At 40.1% G+C, this 17788-nt stretch overlaps 2 protein-coding genes and 1 long non-coding RNA gene across 3 annotated transcripts in view; 1 reads left to right on the top strand and 2 right to left on the bottom strand.

The window, feature by feature from the left end:
* Positions 1-3256, bottom strand: part of lrmda (leucine rich melanocyte differentiation associated) — a 248587-nt gene extending 245331 nt beyond the window's left edge. Inside the window, exons 1-2 of the mRNA XM_072437196.1 lie at positions 3150-3256; positions 2432-2532 (exon numbers count right to left, since the gene is read on the bottom strand). Of these exons, the coding sequence (XP_072293297.1) occupies positions 2432-2532; positions 3150-3182 (134 nt within the window). The 5' untranslated portion in view covers positions 3183-3256. The remainder of the gene's footprint in view (positions 1-2431; positions 2533-3149) is intronic.
* Positions 3257-6793: 3537 nt separating this feature from the next.
* LOC140351657 (uncharacterized) lies at positions 6794-15630 on the bottom strand. The gene is made up of 3 exons (XR_011925382.1): positions 15507-15630; positions 6964-7168; positions 6794-6860 (listed from the first exon to the last, which is right to left on the bottom strand). It is a non-coding gene; the product is annotated as an uncharacterized lncRNA (long non-coding RNA).
* Positions 8520-11264, top strand: znf503 (zinc finger protein 503). The gene is made up of 2 exons (XM_072436546.1): positions 8520-9132; positions 9418-11264. The coding sequence occupies exons 1-2, from the start codon at positions 8881-8883 to the stop codon at positions 10837-10839; spliced, it is 1674 nt and encodes a 557-aa protein (XP_072292647.1). The 5' UTR covers positions 8520-8880; the 3' UTR covers positions 10840-11264.
* Positions 15631-17788: the final 2158 nt, after the last annotated feature.

Here is a 17788-nt window from a genome sequence, read left to right as displayed (position 1 = left end):
ACATTATAATCACAATTATTTGGCTCAAAATTGAAACAGAGGTGTAGCTCCGTATACGTTTGACTAATAATTGTGACATAATAGATTAGAAAAGTGGCAGAACAAAAGCACAAATAATTTTGAACAAACGTCGATTCACTCTTAGAACTGCTGTTGTGATTTTGGGCATTACAAAAATCAATTGAATTCATAGTATTTTCAATTCAAAAATGTAATTGAATGTAGTAGTAATCTTGATTTTTATTTGATTAATCGTACAATCCTACTTTAGAGGCATTGTGAGCTCAAAGTGTAGTTGTAAATGCACAAAGGACAAGATATTGTAGCTAAACAAAATTGAAAAATAACTATTTGGTGCAATTAAATATACACAATTCTGAGTTCTTCCAAAGGAGTCAGTCTATTTTTGTTGTGACTAAATAAATATAAAATAAAATTGTAGTCACGCTAATGTGGTACTAATCTCGGCTTCTTTTACCTCTCATTTTGTTTTAATTTGACACTGTTATTAGAAGGGAATTCATTATTCATACTTACCGATATTTGAACAAGCTTTCATGACACAAACACCTTGTTATTGCATAGTCCAAGACAGAGAAATGTACTGTATGTGTTTCCATTCCATTAAATATGTGTAGTCGTCATATCCTACACTATAGAATATCCTTAGTGCCCCTTTGTCAGACTTCACACAAACAAACAAACTTGAAGTACTTAATAATAATGTAAACCCCGTTTCACCCCCATGACAGCAGAACCGGTCCCGTTACAAACAAACATTAGATTAGCTTAATGTCAATCTTAACTCTGTCTGCAGACGACTTTCATTTTGATTCAACTCTCTATCTGTGTAAGAGATGTATTAAGAATGATGGAACAGAGCATTTCCCCACCAGCAAAACCCTCAATCAATAGCCCACTGACACAACCCCCTAATGATTTAAGCGCCCCTTCTTCACTGCACCTCTGCCCACACCCGACTTTGATGTTGGGTAATGATATCTGACATGTGAGATTAACTGGAGAGAAAATTAGTAATGAATTAGTAATATCGGACTTATAAATATTTGATTCCTAAACATCAAGTTCTTAATGTGACAGGTTCAAGGGCAAGAAACATAATGGCAGCCTTGATCTTCACCAAACCAACACGCACAGGGTCTGTTTCAGTTAGTCTTCATGAGGAGGGAAATGTAACATGCCTAATAGTCTCACTGCAGTCTGACTCACCTGCCCCAATGAAAAAGACTACAACTACATCGTAAAAACTCATATTTGACACTGATATTTGACTAGTAACTTGTCTTTTACCTCCCTGTATTTCACAGCATTGGGTCCGATGACGGGCAGAACTGATGTCAACGTCTTAGTGTTGATTTTGATACTAAGGAATAGGCTAAAGCTCGATATTACCATGAGTTTGAAATATTAGGTCTGGTAAATGTCACGATCATTATAAAACTGTTCAGGAAGGGTCAAATTAAGTGTTTGTCAGATTTTGTTTCAGTATCAATACTTGTTCAAATGAGTATGTACTCGTTTTAGTATCGATTAGAATCAGATTTTTGATACTTTTGACAACCATACAATATAAATGTTTATTCCCCCAATGACTACAATCAGATCATAATTTGAGATCCGATAGAAACGTTTTAAAAAGTGTAAATGTCTTGCACAAAAAGTGAAGGGAAGGTCAAATTAAACACAAAAAGAGCATATAAGTCAAATAATTCCTATATTATACTGTAGACAATATATTGCCCACACCTAACAATGTATGATTATGTCAAGTTTAAATCGTGTAGCTGAGGTCTCCACATCACCGTCACAGACAGCTGCCTGAAGATGACAAATTTCAACCAAAAACTGCCTGGGTGTCTATTGAGACAGCTTCACGGCCTTGACAGTCGTGAAAAGGGCTTCAGAAACAAAAGCACCTTAAAACCATCATCTTTCCCCTTTTACTTGCCAGATCAACTGTGCCCGTCCTGCTATTGAAGAGACAGCCCCCTATGAAGCAGCTGCCACGAGGTGTTCCTTCATGTCCTGACAGGGGAATCTATTCTTCTATTTGCCCCAAATTAGCATGTCACATTTATCGATCACACCTTTTATCTTGCCCCGGCGTGGCACCAGCCTTCCCCATAAACTCATTCTACTCTTTGAAGTGCTCAAGACACTTTGACCACCTACAGAGCAGGAGCACCTTCAATTATACCTATATCTGTCAGACAGTCAGGGAGAATTAAGGGAGATATCAAACGACAAACTTACTTAAACTCTGTTGAACCAGCAGTGACACACGGAGAGAAAGACTAGTTTAGTATTATTAGATATAAGGATACACTATTTTTAGACTCCAAATGTAATCTCAGAAAATGCAACTGTGATTCCCTCATAGTAGTTGTATAGAAACAGGCCCCGTCCTTACCTGAGCTGGTTGAAGCTCAAGTCCAGCCGCTTTGCAAAGTGTCCATATGTTTCCCCGATGTAGTCTGGAATTTCCTTGCTGTCATTTCCGATGTAGGAAATCTAAAAAGACAGACGATTGAGTATTGAAGCGCTATAACACAGTAGTACACATTTACTTATTCTTCTGGAGTTTAGATGACATTCTATAGGTCTGTAAAGTGGAACTGAAATGGGAAAAGGCAAACAAATAAAGATTCTGAATGTGTTGTTTTTGTGATGTGGTTGGACATATATAGTGGCTAATAAAAATAATAATTCATCATTCATTGTGTATAAAGACTAACGTACCTGATACTGAATTAAGTATTAGTGATTCCTTTCCATCTGTGTGGGCAGTAATATTATATTTGTAATACACTACAAAACAAAACAATGTTGTTTGAATAGAAAAAAAAGAAAACAGTGAAATGCAGCTTCTTATCAGTTGAACAAATTGAACATTGCATTGAAAACCTTAGCCACACTCTCCCGTACACAGCGGGTAATAAGAGTCTGGTATCAAACAGAAGACACTGAGGTTGAAGGAGGAACAACTGAACCGAAAGTCACGCGTCAGCTCGTCACATGACACGGTGATGGTCGTCAAAAGCACTTTCTATTGTCTATATTTGAACGCCAAAAACAGTGAGTTGCGTGAAAAGCGCGTGGGCACCTTGTCAAACTTGTTGGAAACTTACTTGCGTGCCGTTGAGCGCGATGCTGCCTGCCATAAGTTCACAGAAGAGTGACAACGCGCTGCTCGCTTTCCGACCCACTTCTGGCGTTAGGAATCCCACTTCACCCACACGTCCCGCATACGATACGTGTGTGTGTGTGTGTATTGTGCTCGCTCTTTCCCGGCTACTTTCACAGATCGAGCGTGTTATAGCAAATACCGAACTGCCCTTACGGTTTCCGCGTGCCGATTGTGTCAGCTGATCCCTCTGATATGCGGAAACACATGGCTCAAGCGCTTGTTATTGATAAGGTGATGCGGACTGTCTCCTGACACAGAGGGACCTTGTCAGATTTCCCCTTTGGCTCTGTGGGGAGACGGTGAGAATGAGCATGAGTGTATTAAGTGGTATATTGAGAGAGTTTGACAAATCTAAGTTTAAAGAACTTACTTACTGTACTCTTGTTTCTCGCCTGATTTGTCCGTATTGACGTCGCATATTCCACAACGCCACACCTAAAATAAAGTCAGTTTTGAACAAAGTACAACTTTAAATACTCACAATATACTTCTTACTGTACTTCTTACTACTTCTTACTTCATACTTCTTGCTGTTTTCTGCCTCACACACTCACAAGGGTTTTGCGGAGTGTCTACAGAGCCGCGAAACTGCCATGTTATTTTGTGCCGCGGCTCCTGAAACTGCCGGGCTATTTGACCGCGCCGGGTTAGGGTTAGGTCTTGGGGTCAGGGTTAGGGTCAGGGTTAGGCATGAGGCTATATGGCCGTGCCGCGGCTCCCGAAACTGCCGGGCTATTTGACCGCGCCGGGTTAGGGTTAGGTCTTGGGGTTAGGGTTAAGGTTAGGGTTAGGAATGAGGCTATATGGCCGTGCCGCGGCTCCTGAAACTGCTGGGCTATTTGACCTTATAAAGTTTAGGCTTGTTCACGCGCGTCTCAGTGGTTATTTCATTAGTGCCAGCTGCGCCTAAGTGTTTCCATGGGCAACAACGCACGCGCTTGCTCGCATTACGTGCTTATTACACTAAACATAAGTTAGACCACTTTGCAATAGGCTACGTAGGTTTTGGAGCTGACTGTACTTGAGTTGCAAAAAAAAACTTTTACAAATTGAATTGACCCAACCTTTCATAACAGGGTCAGTGACAAAAGAAAATAAAAATACAGTCATCTTTTTTCAAATTATTTGAAATGTGTAGCCTCTTTGCAATAAGTTCCAAAGATCTGTTCCTCTTTCATCATTGCTATTATGCATAGTCAAAATACAGACACTACAATCTGTTACCTTGGGAATAACTATCAATTATTCATGTTTTATTAACTTTTTCCCAAATATGTAATTAAACCCCAGATGCCAGGCTATATAATTGCGTTACAATATGTTGTGCTAATGAGAATGAGTCAATGACTACTTTTAGAAACTGTTAGAAGTGTTAGTTTTAGAAAGCAGACACTGGCGCTAATTTACTCTGTTACATGTACCTAACTTTTTTCTCTTTTCGGCGCGAATACTTAAATAGACATGAGGAGGACATGCAGCAAATTGTCTGAACATGTATTCAAACTCACGACGCTGTGTCCGGCTGCTCATCAAGTTTAACCACCGGGCCACAGTGAGTAACGTTCTCACTAAATGATACAGAGTAGCCTTTGTATACTACTTATACTCCTAGTTAGAGTTAAAGTGTTGATTACCCTTTCCACTGTGCGTAAGCAAGTGAACAGTGGAAACTATTGTTGTGTCCTTAAGCAAGACACTTCACCCACATTTCCTCGTATGATTCTGGTGTGTGTGCGTAAATTTTGGTGGTCGGAGGGGCTGATGGCACAGATTGGCAGCCTCACTTCACGTCAGAATGCCCCAGGGCAGCTTTAGCTACATAGTACCGCCACCGAGTGTGGAGTGAATGAATAATGCTATTTGAAGTACTTTACTTTACTTCATGAAAGGCAATATATAAATCAAATGATTAATTAGCAATTCATCAATTTATGTTGACGATATGATATGATTTGAACATTTTTGTTTCTTACACGGCTCCTTCAGACAGGATTTAGTTTCTGTCAATTTAATGGTCTATTCTTATAATTTGAAGGCTTTGGCCTTCAAATTATAAATCCGAACTTACTACATAGCAGTTGTATAGTTTCTCCAAATACTTGTCTTTTACTTGAGTAATTTCTGCTTTACTTCTACTTGAGTAATATTATTTGGAAGCACCTTTACTCTTTGTTTTGGCCCCTCTACCCACCTGTAAGGCTGTATTGAAGTGTGTGTTTTTTTTCAATTGCAATTTCAGTCAAACACTTCCATATCATCTTCAACATCAGTTTCGCAAAGCTCTATTGAAGTTGTGCATATTCCAGAGACCATCCTGAGCGCTTCCTGGTTGGATGACGTCACTAGCTCCTCCCACTCGCTGAACAGCTCACTCGCCCCTGGACAGAGGAGAGAGAGAGACGAGCAGGGAGGAGACGCGCGCATGGCTTCAGTCTGCTGGGCTCCTTGCGGTTCTGCACATGCATTTCATGAAATGTACTGAATTAGATTGACTCTAGGGACCAAACTTTTTAGCAACTATGCATCTCTCTTTTTACGCTTTCAATGACATGTTTCGCGCCGGATTTTTATTTGTATTTATATTTGTTAATTTGTTTTGCAATGCTGTGAAGGTACTGTTGGTACACGGACTTTGCTGTAAACCTGTCCTTCCTGCTTGGACTTTCAAACTGTCTCGTGCATGCGTTTATTATCATTTTTAAAACTTGTATTGACTTAATATTAGCTTTCTCTTATTTTTACTTGACTAATGGAAAAAATATGTCGGAATTACTCATGTTTAAGTAAAGTTTAAAGTAATTAGAACTTTCTGCAATTCCTAAAATTGTTACAAAACAACCCAAATATTTAATCAAAAATAAATGTATTATCAACTAGCCTTGTCTTTTTCTTTATTTATTTTTAATGGAGATACTAAATCAGTTTAATCAGGAGGTTTGGATCTCACACATAACAATATAATTCTCTCCTGAGTACTTCACGAGATGTAAATAGTTATTTGCATGCAAGGGGTGATTCATAAAAATGTCAGAGTTATAAAACATAGGGTGATATTAAAACTTTCTATTTGAATATCTTGAATTATGTTGCAAAATTGTGTTCCCATTTAAGGGGAATGCCGAGTATTTTGGTGTCTGCTGCAGGAGCCCATTCGTCATATGGACAATAAAGAGGGTTTTCGCCTGACACTGAAAATTTATCGTTGCCCTTCTTTGCCCTAATAACTCACATATTGTGTCACGGACTGACAGGCCTTGCACAAAAAAGCAAGCCTGTTATCAATCACACTCTTTGCATATTGTTCCCTTTTTTACTGCCAGACAAAACGGTGCGAGCAGTTGGAGCCTCTACGCGCAGATTTTTGAGAAATATTGGCAATATAAAAAATGAAACAGTAGGGCTTCAGAAAATAAATGTTGGTTGTTAATATTTAAAAATGCTAACTAAATTGAGCCAGATATTAAGAGTAAAAAAACTCAAATAAATAGCATACATACACTTGTTAAATAAAGGCCTGATTATGCGTTCATGGAGTGCTAGTTTACGCACATAGTTTATATATATATGTGTGCATATATTTATTTATTTTTTATTTAATAAAATGTTTGCGTGGCAGCTGTCCACTCCAGGATTTCTTGCTCTCCAACTTGACCTGTCAAAAAGATTACCACAGAAAGAGATTAATGACAGAGGCGGGTTGCAATAATAATCGTTTTGTTTGATGTGACAACTGTGATAGGCGTTGATTTACTTACAAACTGATGGGCTTTTAATTGAGCGCCTCCATCCCGATTGAGATGAAAGGAAAACCACATTGAAAAGCTGCCCGATTGCCCCGGAGCCTCAATACTGATTAGCCATCTCAGCGGTGAATAGTTCAAGGCATTTTCAACTTCTTTTCTCCGCGGCCTGACACCCCATTCCTCTTCTTTTCTTTTGCTCAGTGCGCTTTGCTAGCTCCTAAAGGAAATAAATCATTTTCATTGTATGTAAATAAAATCGAACTGGCATGGATATAAAATGTCTGGGGTTCTTTTTGTGCGGGTCTTTGTTGTTCTGGTTCTAGATGACAGTGTGCCCGAGGCACATGACACGTTTGGACAGACGCGTTTAGGATAAATGTTCTGTTTGGAGTGACTCGTTACGCACCCTCTTAGGTTTTGGTTCCAGTGAATTTAATTGTAGTCAATAACAGAATATGTATGTTTAATATATTGTTTATAGTTTGTTTAATAAAGACATATTTCCTTAGTTAAGGGTTTCTTTTAAGTCTCCGCTTCACCCGGGGCTCTTTCCTAACGGGATAATAAGCGACCGGAGCAAGTATTTGAGCACCTTTTAGCACTTAACATGTGAGCGCCACTGTCTGCAAGTTATTAAAATTTCATCATGTGTCCAGTCACCTCCCGGTGCTCTATGAAGAGATCAAATGTAGACCATTGGTTGCTGTAAAAACTCTCAGAGAAAAGCCATATTGTTTCGTAGTCATCGCAAGATCTTTTGTCGATCCGACTCGAAATTAAATCTGAACTGGAAGATTTTTTTCCCCTTAAAACTTGTGTCTCCGGCTGAACCCCTTTTTTCCCATTTGTTCTCTTCCCACAGTCACACTGGCATGTAATCAGCCACAGTGGCTGACATAAATCAAGCCACGGATTGACAGTGTCTGACAAATAACTGATTGATTGCGGTGGAGCAGAATTGACACTTGATGGAGGGGTGGAGACAGAAATAGAAGGGCGGTGTATATTATACTGAAAACATGTGACATTCACATCCCTCCATCACTACATTGGTCTATTCCTGTCAACGCTTGTCTGTTTAGGGAATTCAAGCTGAAGCGGTTGGTCTTATGTTTGCCGATGCAGAAAAGTACCACATCTTGGTCGTGCGTAAAGGCGCGTCAGAGTGCGCTTTTAACAGTGAGATTACCACCGACCGTTTTGATTTGATGTATGCTATACATACGTATATCTTACATATATATATACGCATACCTATACATTTAGTTATAATATAGTATGCAGACGTGTGGAAACACAATGGCATAGTGTAATTCTCACTGGGCACGCGTCGCTGGAAGAATTCCCAAAAATGTAACTGCTGGAAACAGATGAAGTAAATAGCCTTTAATATATCTTTGCTGTTCAGACAATGCTAAGGACAAAGTGAAGTGAAGCTCTATAAGCTTCAGCCCGACCTCAACTTTAAAAAGTGCGAGCGTTCCCAGCAACCAGAGTATATTCGCATATCTCCTCCCCCGAGCTGTCAAAATAGAGGCGCTTACAAAGAGGAGAACGTCACATCCCCTTGACCCTCCAATCACCTCAGGGTCCCATTTGATTGGAAGGCGGCAAAGGCTTTAATCTCGGACTAATTCAGCTGCTTTTGAAGTGAACATTTCGAGCAGTTCGGTCTTCGGGAGTACAGAGCGAGGAGCTACAGACAGACGCACACGCGGAACAGCGCTCATGGTGCAGACGCAACCTCGGATCTGCGATAGCCTCTCGCGCTCTCTCAGTAGCAGCGTCTCTCTCCTTCACCACTAGGATTTACTTGTTTTCCAGCCTTTTCAACCCGTTTCGTGCCCGAGAGAGAAGCTTGAGAAGCGTTTTGGCTTTCTTGATGAATCTGACAATAGGGTCGACGTTTAATTTCCTGACTAGTGGGACATGAGCACATCGCCACCGGCGTCTATTCTGAAAAACAGCGATATTTGTGTAGTCTGGGAAAGGAGCAGTTCACGGGATAGTGGCTCGGCGAGCACCAAGCCCTTTCTCCACTCCGCACCTCCTTCTGACCCACTACGGCAAGCGAACAGACTTCCCATCAAGATTTTGAAAATGCTTACCGCACGCTCGGGACACATTTTGCACCCGGAGTATCTGCAGCCTTTGCCTTCCACCCCCGTCAGTCCCATCGAGGTACGAGCCACTACTGTGTTTATTATACTTTGCCTATTGACTATTTACGCGCAGTGATATAGTAGTTATTTCATACCCGTTTTAAGGGGAATTAAACTCCTGTGTTTTAAATATCTATAATTGATAGTATAGGCGTAAAAGTAGTTGGCAAGTTTGGGCATTATTTGAATGTTATGGTTTTGTCGTGCGTAAAGGTAATGTCGAAAGTGTATTTAGAAATACGTTGAAAGTGTAGTGTGCCCGTAGATCTTATTTTCTGACAGTTTTGTTTTATTTCATTTACAGTTAGATGCCAAGAAAAGTCCGCTGGCACTTCTGGCACAGACGTGCTCTCAGATCGGCAAACCGGACCCACCGCCTTCTTCTAAATTATCCTCGTCGCAAAATGGATCTAGTGAGAAGGAATCTAAATCTGGCCCTTTGAAACTCAGCGACATCGGTGTGGATGACAAATCTAGTTTCAAACCATACTCCAAGCCTTCAGACAAGAAGGACTCGTCTTCTGGCGTCTCGGGAGAGAAGTCTGGTTTCCGAGTGCCGAGCGCCACCTGCCAGCCGTTTACGCCGCGGACAGGCAGCCCCAACTCCAGCACTTCAGCTTCTCCCATGCCGGCAGAGGGCAAGTGCGGGGAGCGGGACGACAAGAAAGAGGGTGATTCGCATAAAAATGGCTCCACGGACAGCTCAGGCACCACGAGCCACAGTCGGATAAGTGTAAGTTGTGGTGGAATAAACGTGGAGGTGAACCAGCACCAGGAGACGACGCCAGGCTCTAAAAACACTTCCTCCTCGGAGTCCCCTTCTGTAACTTCTGTGTCCTCTGCGTCTGTACTCGGGTCAGGACTTGTAGCCCCCGTTTCTCCATACAAACCAGGACAAACAGTTTTCCCCTTGCCCCCTGCTGGCATGACATATCCGGGGAGTTTGGCCGGGGCCTATGCGGGCTATCCTCAGCACTTTCTGCCTCACGGTGGTAGTCTAATGAACGCACAGCTCGCAAGCTCCCTGGGCTGCAGCAAGGCCGGCTCCAGCCCGCTGGCCGGGGCCTCCCCACCCTCCATCATGTCGGCCAGCCTGTGCAGAGACCCTTACTGCCTTAGCTATCACTGTGCCAGTCACTTGGCGGGCGCAGCTGGGGCATCGTGCACGCACGACGCCGCAGCAGCAGCGAACGCTCTTAAGTCCAGCTATCCCCTCATGTACCCCACGCACACCATCCACGGCGTCCACTCCTCCGCGCCCTCTTTTAGCGGGCACCCCCTGTACCCATACGGCTTCATGCTGCCCAATGACCCCCTCCCGCACGTGTGTAACTGGGTTTCAGCTAACGGACCGTGTGACAAGCGCTTCTCCAGCTCCGAGGAGCTGCTGGGCCACCTACGGACTCACACTGCTTTCACCGGGGCTGACAAGCTTATGTCAGGTTATCCCGGCTCCTCGTCTTTGGCCAGCGCTGCAGCAGCGGCCATGGCCTGTCACATGCACATGCCTCCCTCTGGGCCCCCTGGGAGCCCCGGGACTCTTGCTCTGAGGAGTCCACACCACGCGTTAGGACTGAGCAGCCGCTATCATCCCTACTCCAAAAGTCCCCTGCCCAACCCCGGTGGCCCCGTGCCCGTGCCCGCAGCCTCTGGTCCCTACTATTCCCCTTACGCACTGTACGGCCACCAGAGATTGACCACAGCGTCTGCGCTGGGATATCAGTGACTCTAAAGTTTATATAAGATGCAAATATAAAGACGTTTCTATGAACTGCGTTAAACGGGGCAGGATCCGTGGACTTGGTGTATTTATTTATATGTCGGTTTAAAGTGAGCGAGAATAGCTGCAAACGGATCAAGCAATTCAAAGTGCATTATGTTGAGCTGAACTCTAGGAAAAGTCAAACACACACGGTAGATACTAATTCAAATAGGGTCATCATTTCGATGTTCATTTGAAATTGCTATGATTGTATTTGTTCTTATTTAATGTCTCATGGAAAAGAAAATAATTTACATGCATGTTTGTTTCTTAAAACACAAATTGTCCACATTTTAAATTGCAGTTATTTTTCAGATGTAAACCTTGAAAAGAGAATTGGTATTTTTTTGTATGTATTCTGGAAAAATAACAAACGATTCTGTTCCATATTTCAGTGTGACTCATTTTCTCACGTACATTATTCACCTTGACTATATATATTTTAAATTATTCAGCACCATAAGAACTGGCCTTTTAGTTTGTGTAAAACTAATTTCAGCTCCATCAAAGGCTTGGGTTTCCTTTTTCTCATCTAAAATGTGCCAAAGAATGAAACGCTGTTTGCATTTTAAATAGAGCTCAGGTGTTTCGTGATGAATTCTTGTTTGAAACCATCCATGGTTTGTGAGTGTAATGCGCTCTTGAACCCGCAGCTAGTATTAATTACTTTAATATGACCTTATGTCAACTGCGGTTATTTAGCGCAAATTTGGACAAATGCGTTTTCAGCTAATAATCTGTGTTTTGTAAATTCCAGAGAGTGAAAAAGCCCAGATACAAATAGAGAATATTATGTTTTATTAATGGGTAAATTATGAGGACAATTGTTGATTGATAAAAATAAATAAAAAATAATGTATCAAACAGTCTGGCCTTGAATACAATACATAATTTCTAGTGTTATTAATATTTTATTGCATTTTTAAATATTCACACTTAACAATTCACTCTCTACACGACTTGCACGTAGATATTTAAAGAAGCATTAAAACTATTTTAGTCAATCAACTTTGAGTATATTTATAATAATACAATTCGGGCCTGTAAATGTAATTCTTTTGAATATGTTAAGAGTGTGTGCGGAGTGTTTGCGCCGGGGCAGGCGCAAACAAACTATAACACACTATAACACACAGAATTGCCTACAGAAGTTGATCAAAGGCGATTTCACTGTTAATAAAATCACTTATTTTTAATTTTATTTCAATAATTAAATAGCAACTCTGTGGTCTGCAACAAATAGGTTTGGGTCCTTTATCGCACAATACAAATAAGTCTAATTTAACTTGATGATTCTCAAATATGATTGGCGTCAACAGACGCTTATTTAATTATTCAATTATCCAAAATAATGTTGAAGTGGACTTTTGACGCACAGCAATGGCTTCTTCTTGTCGCAGTTGACCCAGCTGCGTTCCACTGTTCTTATCAGAAACATCTCCTCAGGTACACCGTGCTTTGTCCACGGCCCAGCAGTTAGTCAAATGAAACAAACTCCTCTCGTGGTGCGTAGAGGGCCCACACGCGTCCTAAACTGATGTAATGACGGTGAAAGGGAGCAATTTCCATTTTTACCCACATCATGGTGGCTGTGCGCGGAGGTCCCCGGTGGAAGGCAATTTATCATGTGCCCCTCCCCCTGGCCCTGTCAGCGGAGGAACAGGCAGGCACATGTGCGCATGAATTAGGCAGCCCGGCTCTCCCTCCTTCTCTCCCATCTCTCCCCCTCCCACTGTGGGGATGTGACACACTGCACAGAAAGTACACATTCACTTTGTCCATCAAGGCGAAGAGGCGTGGAGACTGAAGATTTTAGCAGTCCAAAAAGGGTTTCCAACACTCACATTAGTTGGGATTAAAAGGCCAAAATTGAATTGCACAGGCCTCATTAAAAGAGCTTAAACTGTCAAAAGAAGTATTGGGTTATTTAGAATACACACACATACAAAATGATAGTATATACTTAAACTACTCATTCAGTATTAACTTTCAATATCCATTCAGTATTAAGAGTTTTGTTCATGCATTTTATTGAATAGGGCCAAAAAAGAATCCAAAATTAATGTAGGCCATATTTATCTTCTTTTTTGTTGTTGTGTAGTTTTAGAAAAAGATTGGCTTTTAGATTAAATGCCACAATGATAGAACAAAGTTTATACAAATTCAACCTTTCCAACATAAATGAGAAGTTGTAGAAAAAGGTTCAGTTATAGTCATAAATGAGAAGCTTTGTTTGGCACATCTCTGGATTGTTGTGTACTGGATGCTGTGTATGAGATCTCCACCAATTTCTCCGAAACAACAAATCCAAAATGGCAAAACATAGTTTACTACAAAGTCATAAAACTAAAGAACAGTGAGAATGTACACAAGCGTTGCCCAAAGGTGCGCTGACCATTTTGGATTTGCGGATCCCCTTGCAGCAAGACATCTGTGGGAGGTTGAGCCCAGGACGTGAGTCACCCTCAGCCCATCCTCGGACCATCCTCAGCCCTGCACAACTACCACCACCGGAGCTGTCATTAGAGGGTGTGTGGCACAATAAAGAGACATAGCATCATCTTCACAGGCAAGTCTATAGTTCCGCAACAGCTGTGTCAATAAGGGTTGCTATGAAGTCCTTGTGACTCCAAAGCGATTATTAACTTTGATGCACTGTATGTGTGGTCATCATGGTGATAATTACAATACAATAAGCCTAACATACTTTTACGGACTACGACAGTCTGAGGACTACGAAACGTCTGAGGAATAAAGTCTGGCGGTAATGCAACACTCGGATGCCAACCGCCATAAAACAACAACAACAACAACAATAAGCCTAACAACAAGAGTCCTATCAATAATAAAGGATATGATGTTTCCGGGGTGTGAATTATATTTTTACAATTCCTTTTTTATTTCCGTAGCTGCTCTGTCATTCTCTGTCAAAGTAACAGTATTTGTATTGACAAAACTTTGAAGTACTATGGCTGTGCTTCAGCAGTAGTAACTGTACAACAGTAGTAAACTATATATATTTTTAAACAGCCCTAACAGCTAACTGCCGTCATCTGAGTTATTTATGGTTATATAGGCTGTAGAGGTGTCCGCTGCTTTGTGATTGCAGTAATGAAGTCATAAAATGAACAGCATGAGACAAAGCAGCCACTCGGGGGAAATGTGTGCTAAATTTCCTTGTTACCACTCGGATTAGAAAACAACATTCAATATGGTCATCTATTACTAACTTCAGATGTGGGTGCAAAATATTAGAAAAAACAATCCTAATTATGGCTTATTTATATATATATATATATATATATATATATATATATATATATATATATATACATTTTAATCTTTAAAAATAAAATAATATAAGTTATGTATATCATTTATTTATGTTTAAAGAAAAAAACATTTTTTTATTCATGATAAGCCTTGATTCTTGGTTTAGTTTTTATTTTAACGGAGATTGACAAATACATTAAAGCATGAACATGTTTGTTTCAATGTCACTGAAATTATTGTGTCAAAAATTATAATCTAACATGGCAATAATAGCAATATTGCCCTACTTAACATTCATAACGCTCATCGCAATAATTTCCACTATTGTGCTGCATCTCTTGCCAATTTCACAACATGTACTGTACACCCCATTGGCCATAGACATTTCATATTTAAAATGTACACGTTTATATTGCATTGCTTTTGTAGAGGAAATGTAATAGTAGCATTAAAATAATGCAAGATGTGTCTTGAGCCACATGTGTGATTGTAAAGCAGCACATACTGTATCTTACTATCAAGAAGACTGTTGAAAAAAGGTATGCAAACATTTTTGAATTTAGAAAGGATGCAGTGACATATTTGGACATTAGGGGTCTCACACGGCAGACAGCAAATTCAAATATAAAATAAACAATGTCATACAGTATTAGGAGTTTTTTAACTTAGAAGACAATTCAGTAATCCTTAACAACATACTTTGACTGAACGTTCAAACGAAAAGGTATAAACACATGTCCATATTTTCAACTTTCCTTATTTTATTAAATGTAATTGCATTATTTTGATCATGGGTTACCACATAGCTGATAAGTTAGACCAGTGAGCCTTTAAACTCTAGATATTTTGTTTCCAGAAGTGCAGGCTAGCTAAACCAGGCTGAGTTCCATGCATTTGTAGAAATTAAAGCATCACTCCAGTTTAGAACATTATTTAGTAACAAAAATCCATATTGCTCAGCAGCTTAACCGTGAAACCACATTTCAGAGAGACTGGTTTTAGAATATACTCCCAACTGAGCTCCAATCAGAGTCATTAGCTTCTCAAAAGTCTACGCCAATCCGGACAGGAATCCTTCGGAGTCTTCCCTCGTTCACGCGGTTATACCCTTCTCACTGATTTACAAATGGAGAGTGCTCATCCAGGTGATGTGGGAGAAGTGGCGTGTTGATCTATCCGCGCCACTCAAACCTCCAGCCTGTACGGCGCTCGCTCGCGGTTAGACAACCTAATTGAGGTCATTTCTGTCTGCTTTGGCGACGTACGGTGCGCCGGGGTGTTTTAGCGCGCGGGTAATTTGGCCATTTTGGGATTCTGACAAAGAATATATTATGGAAATGCACCCTTATTCCACGCACCTTAATGGAGTGTGTTGGAGTGGAGTGCGGGCTGACGAGGTTGCTGTCTGTCACTGATAAATGCAAAAAAGTGCCCGAAATGTCACTAGCAGGCTCGGCTTGGTAGAACTGTGTCTTCATTGGAAATCTGCAAAGTACAAACACAAGGTTAGCCTAATGGTATAAAGCAGCATGAATACAATATACAGTTTATGTTTTCTCTGTGTGGCTCAGCAGACTTACTTGATAGTAAGAAGGTCCTGGGTTCATTTTCTGGTTCAAATGGGGCCTTTCTCTGTTATGTTCTCTTATGTTCTGTCCATTTTTGGTTGGCTTTCCTCTTTGTTGCATGTAAAATAGGCAAATCCTTCATCTACTGTGGCTACTTCAGACCATGAAGCTAGCTTAAGCGCTGGACACTGGCTGCCCACTGCTCCTGACAGGTGGCCCATTTTTATACAAATAGGTTCGATACTCAATCCTGATTTTGATACTACAATGATAAAATACAATGCAAAGTAGTGATATCGCAATACTGGCTAACATGCTGCATCAAACTAAATATATTGTTGTTATTAAAAGGCTGCTTTTTATTCATGATTATACTTACATAATTGTACATAATTATGCCTAAATTAGCCTGGAGGAAGTCTCAGTTTTGTCTCTGTGAAGTATTCTATGTCGGCTTAGTTTACTATGAATACATTTGTTTTAATATCACTGAAATGTTGGAGTAAAAACACTTGGCCGGACTCTTTGTGAAGCTGAGACTGTAATTGTTGCCACTCTGTAAGTGGGAACAAGCTCAGCCCAGAGGAGAATATGATTTAAATCTCCTCTTTTGTTGTTTCGACAATTCCTTTCTCCAAGCTGAAGCTAATTTAGCCAAAAAAGAGTTTTAGGGACTTAGTAATAAAGTTTAAAAAAAAGTTGGAATCCATATTAAAAAAAGTCCTATTAAATCTTTTAATTTAGTAATATTTTTGATTGTGTGTTTGGAGTACAAACTGACCTTGATTCATCCCAGAATGTTTGATTGGATTTAAAATGAGTGGGTTACAGCTTTTTTTTAAAAATATTTTAATATTGAATATTTCAGAATATAATAATAAGATGAATTGTTGTTATTATTATTTTAGACAAAATACTAATGTTCAGCATAAATTAGTATTTGTTTCTCTCTGTCATCAAATGGTCTTATACTAGTTCTGATAAAGCTTGCTTGTAAATGTTTAAACATTTCGTTTACCTTATAGCTGCCCTCTTTGGTTCCTGCTCTGAATAAAGCCAGATGATGTGTCACTGGGCCTTGTACATGATCGTACAAGTGCATGACATGTTTTTCATATGGGTGTGGGCCAACAATTATGATGACGCAGAGTAGGTTTACTACAGTAAACACATGAGACTGCAGTGGCAAAGGAAGTTGGATGGTAAGTATTATTTTATAATTATTTTAATGCACACTTGTAGATATAAAATGCAACGGTGGGTCTCTTTAAAAGCTACTTTCACACTACTATTCGTGGTTTAATCCTGGTCTAGTCCAGGTTTAATTCTGGGGTTAGTCCCACTTTAGTCTCATTTTGATGTGGTGTTTGTGCAGTCAATGAGTCCCAAGTCTACTACTGAAGCTGAATGTTTAGTGGGGGTGTGCCAAAATATAGAAATATTAATATATCGTGTGATATAAAATACTTTGTGACCGCACTAAAATGTTGTTTCTTAACAAAAATGGTAGTGATTAAAATGTGTGTATTTCATTTTAAGTTTGTGCAGGTCGTGGTTTAACAAAGAAAAATCTTGTTAAAATGTATTGGGTTCTTAAAAAAATGTGATATATAGCAATATATCGATTATCGCATGTATCGCATAATCGTGATATTATCGTATTGTGAGCCGTGTTTCGCATCATACCGTGAGGGACCCGATGATTCCCATGATGCCCTAATGTTAAGAAGGCAGTCTCCATTGAAAAGTACATTACTGTACTAATACTGACAGAAGATTTAATTCAAGACGCTTGTTACAACAATATGTAGTTACATCATTTACACTGTTCAGCTGATGAAGGGGGATTTTAAAATGTAAATGACACGGCCCCGTTTCATGTTTAAAAAAAATCACACATGATTTTCAGTGTATATTTCAAATGACACAAAATTTGTACACAAATCCTGTTTGAAAGATGATCACATAGCTATGACGTTGTGGTAGCAATCTTGTGCAACAGTATGCTATATTGTGTGTTTTAAGAATAGCAGACAACTTTGATAGTTAGTGACTATACAGTTTGTGAACCT

The sequence above is a fragment of the Eucyclogobius newberryi genome, unplaced genomic scaffold (genome assembly GCF_026437365.1).
Source record: "Eucyclogobius newberryi isolate DKJ021-1_F unplaced genomic scaffold, fEucNew1.0.hap1 SCAF_8, whole genome shotgun sequence".
Classification (NCBI taxonomy): domain Eukaryota; kingdom Metazoa; phylum Chordata; class Actinopteri; order Gobiiformes; family Gobiidae; genus Eucyclogobius; species Eucyclogobius newberryi.
This window is presented reverse-complemented; position numbering and strand designations above follow the sequence as displayed.

What these genes read in the sequence shown, in the direction of transcription:
- znf503 (XM_072436546.1), top strand. Translation starts at nt 8,881, where the DNA reads ATGAGCACATCGCCACCGGCGTCTATTCTGAAAAACAGCGATATTTGT. An exon ending in CCCCCGTCAGTCCCATCGAG is followed by an intron (nt 9,133 to 9,417) that starts GTACGAGCCACT and finishes TTTCATTTACAG; the next exon opens with TTAGATGCCAAGAAAAGTCC.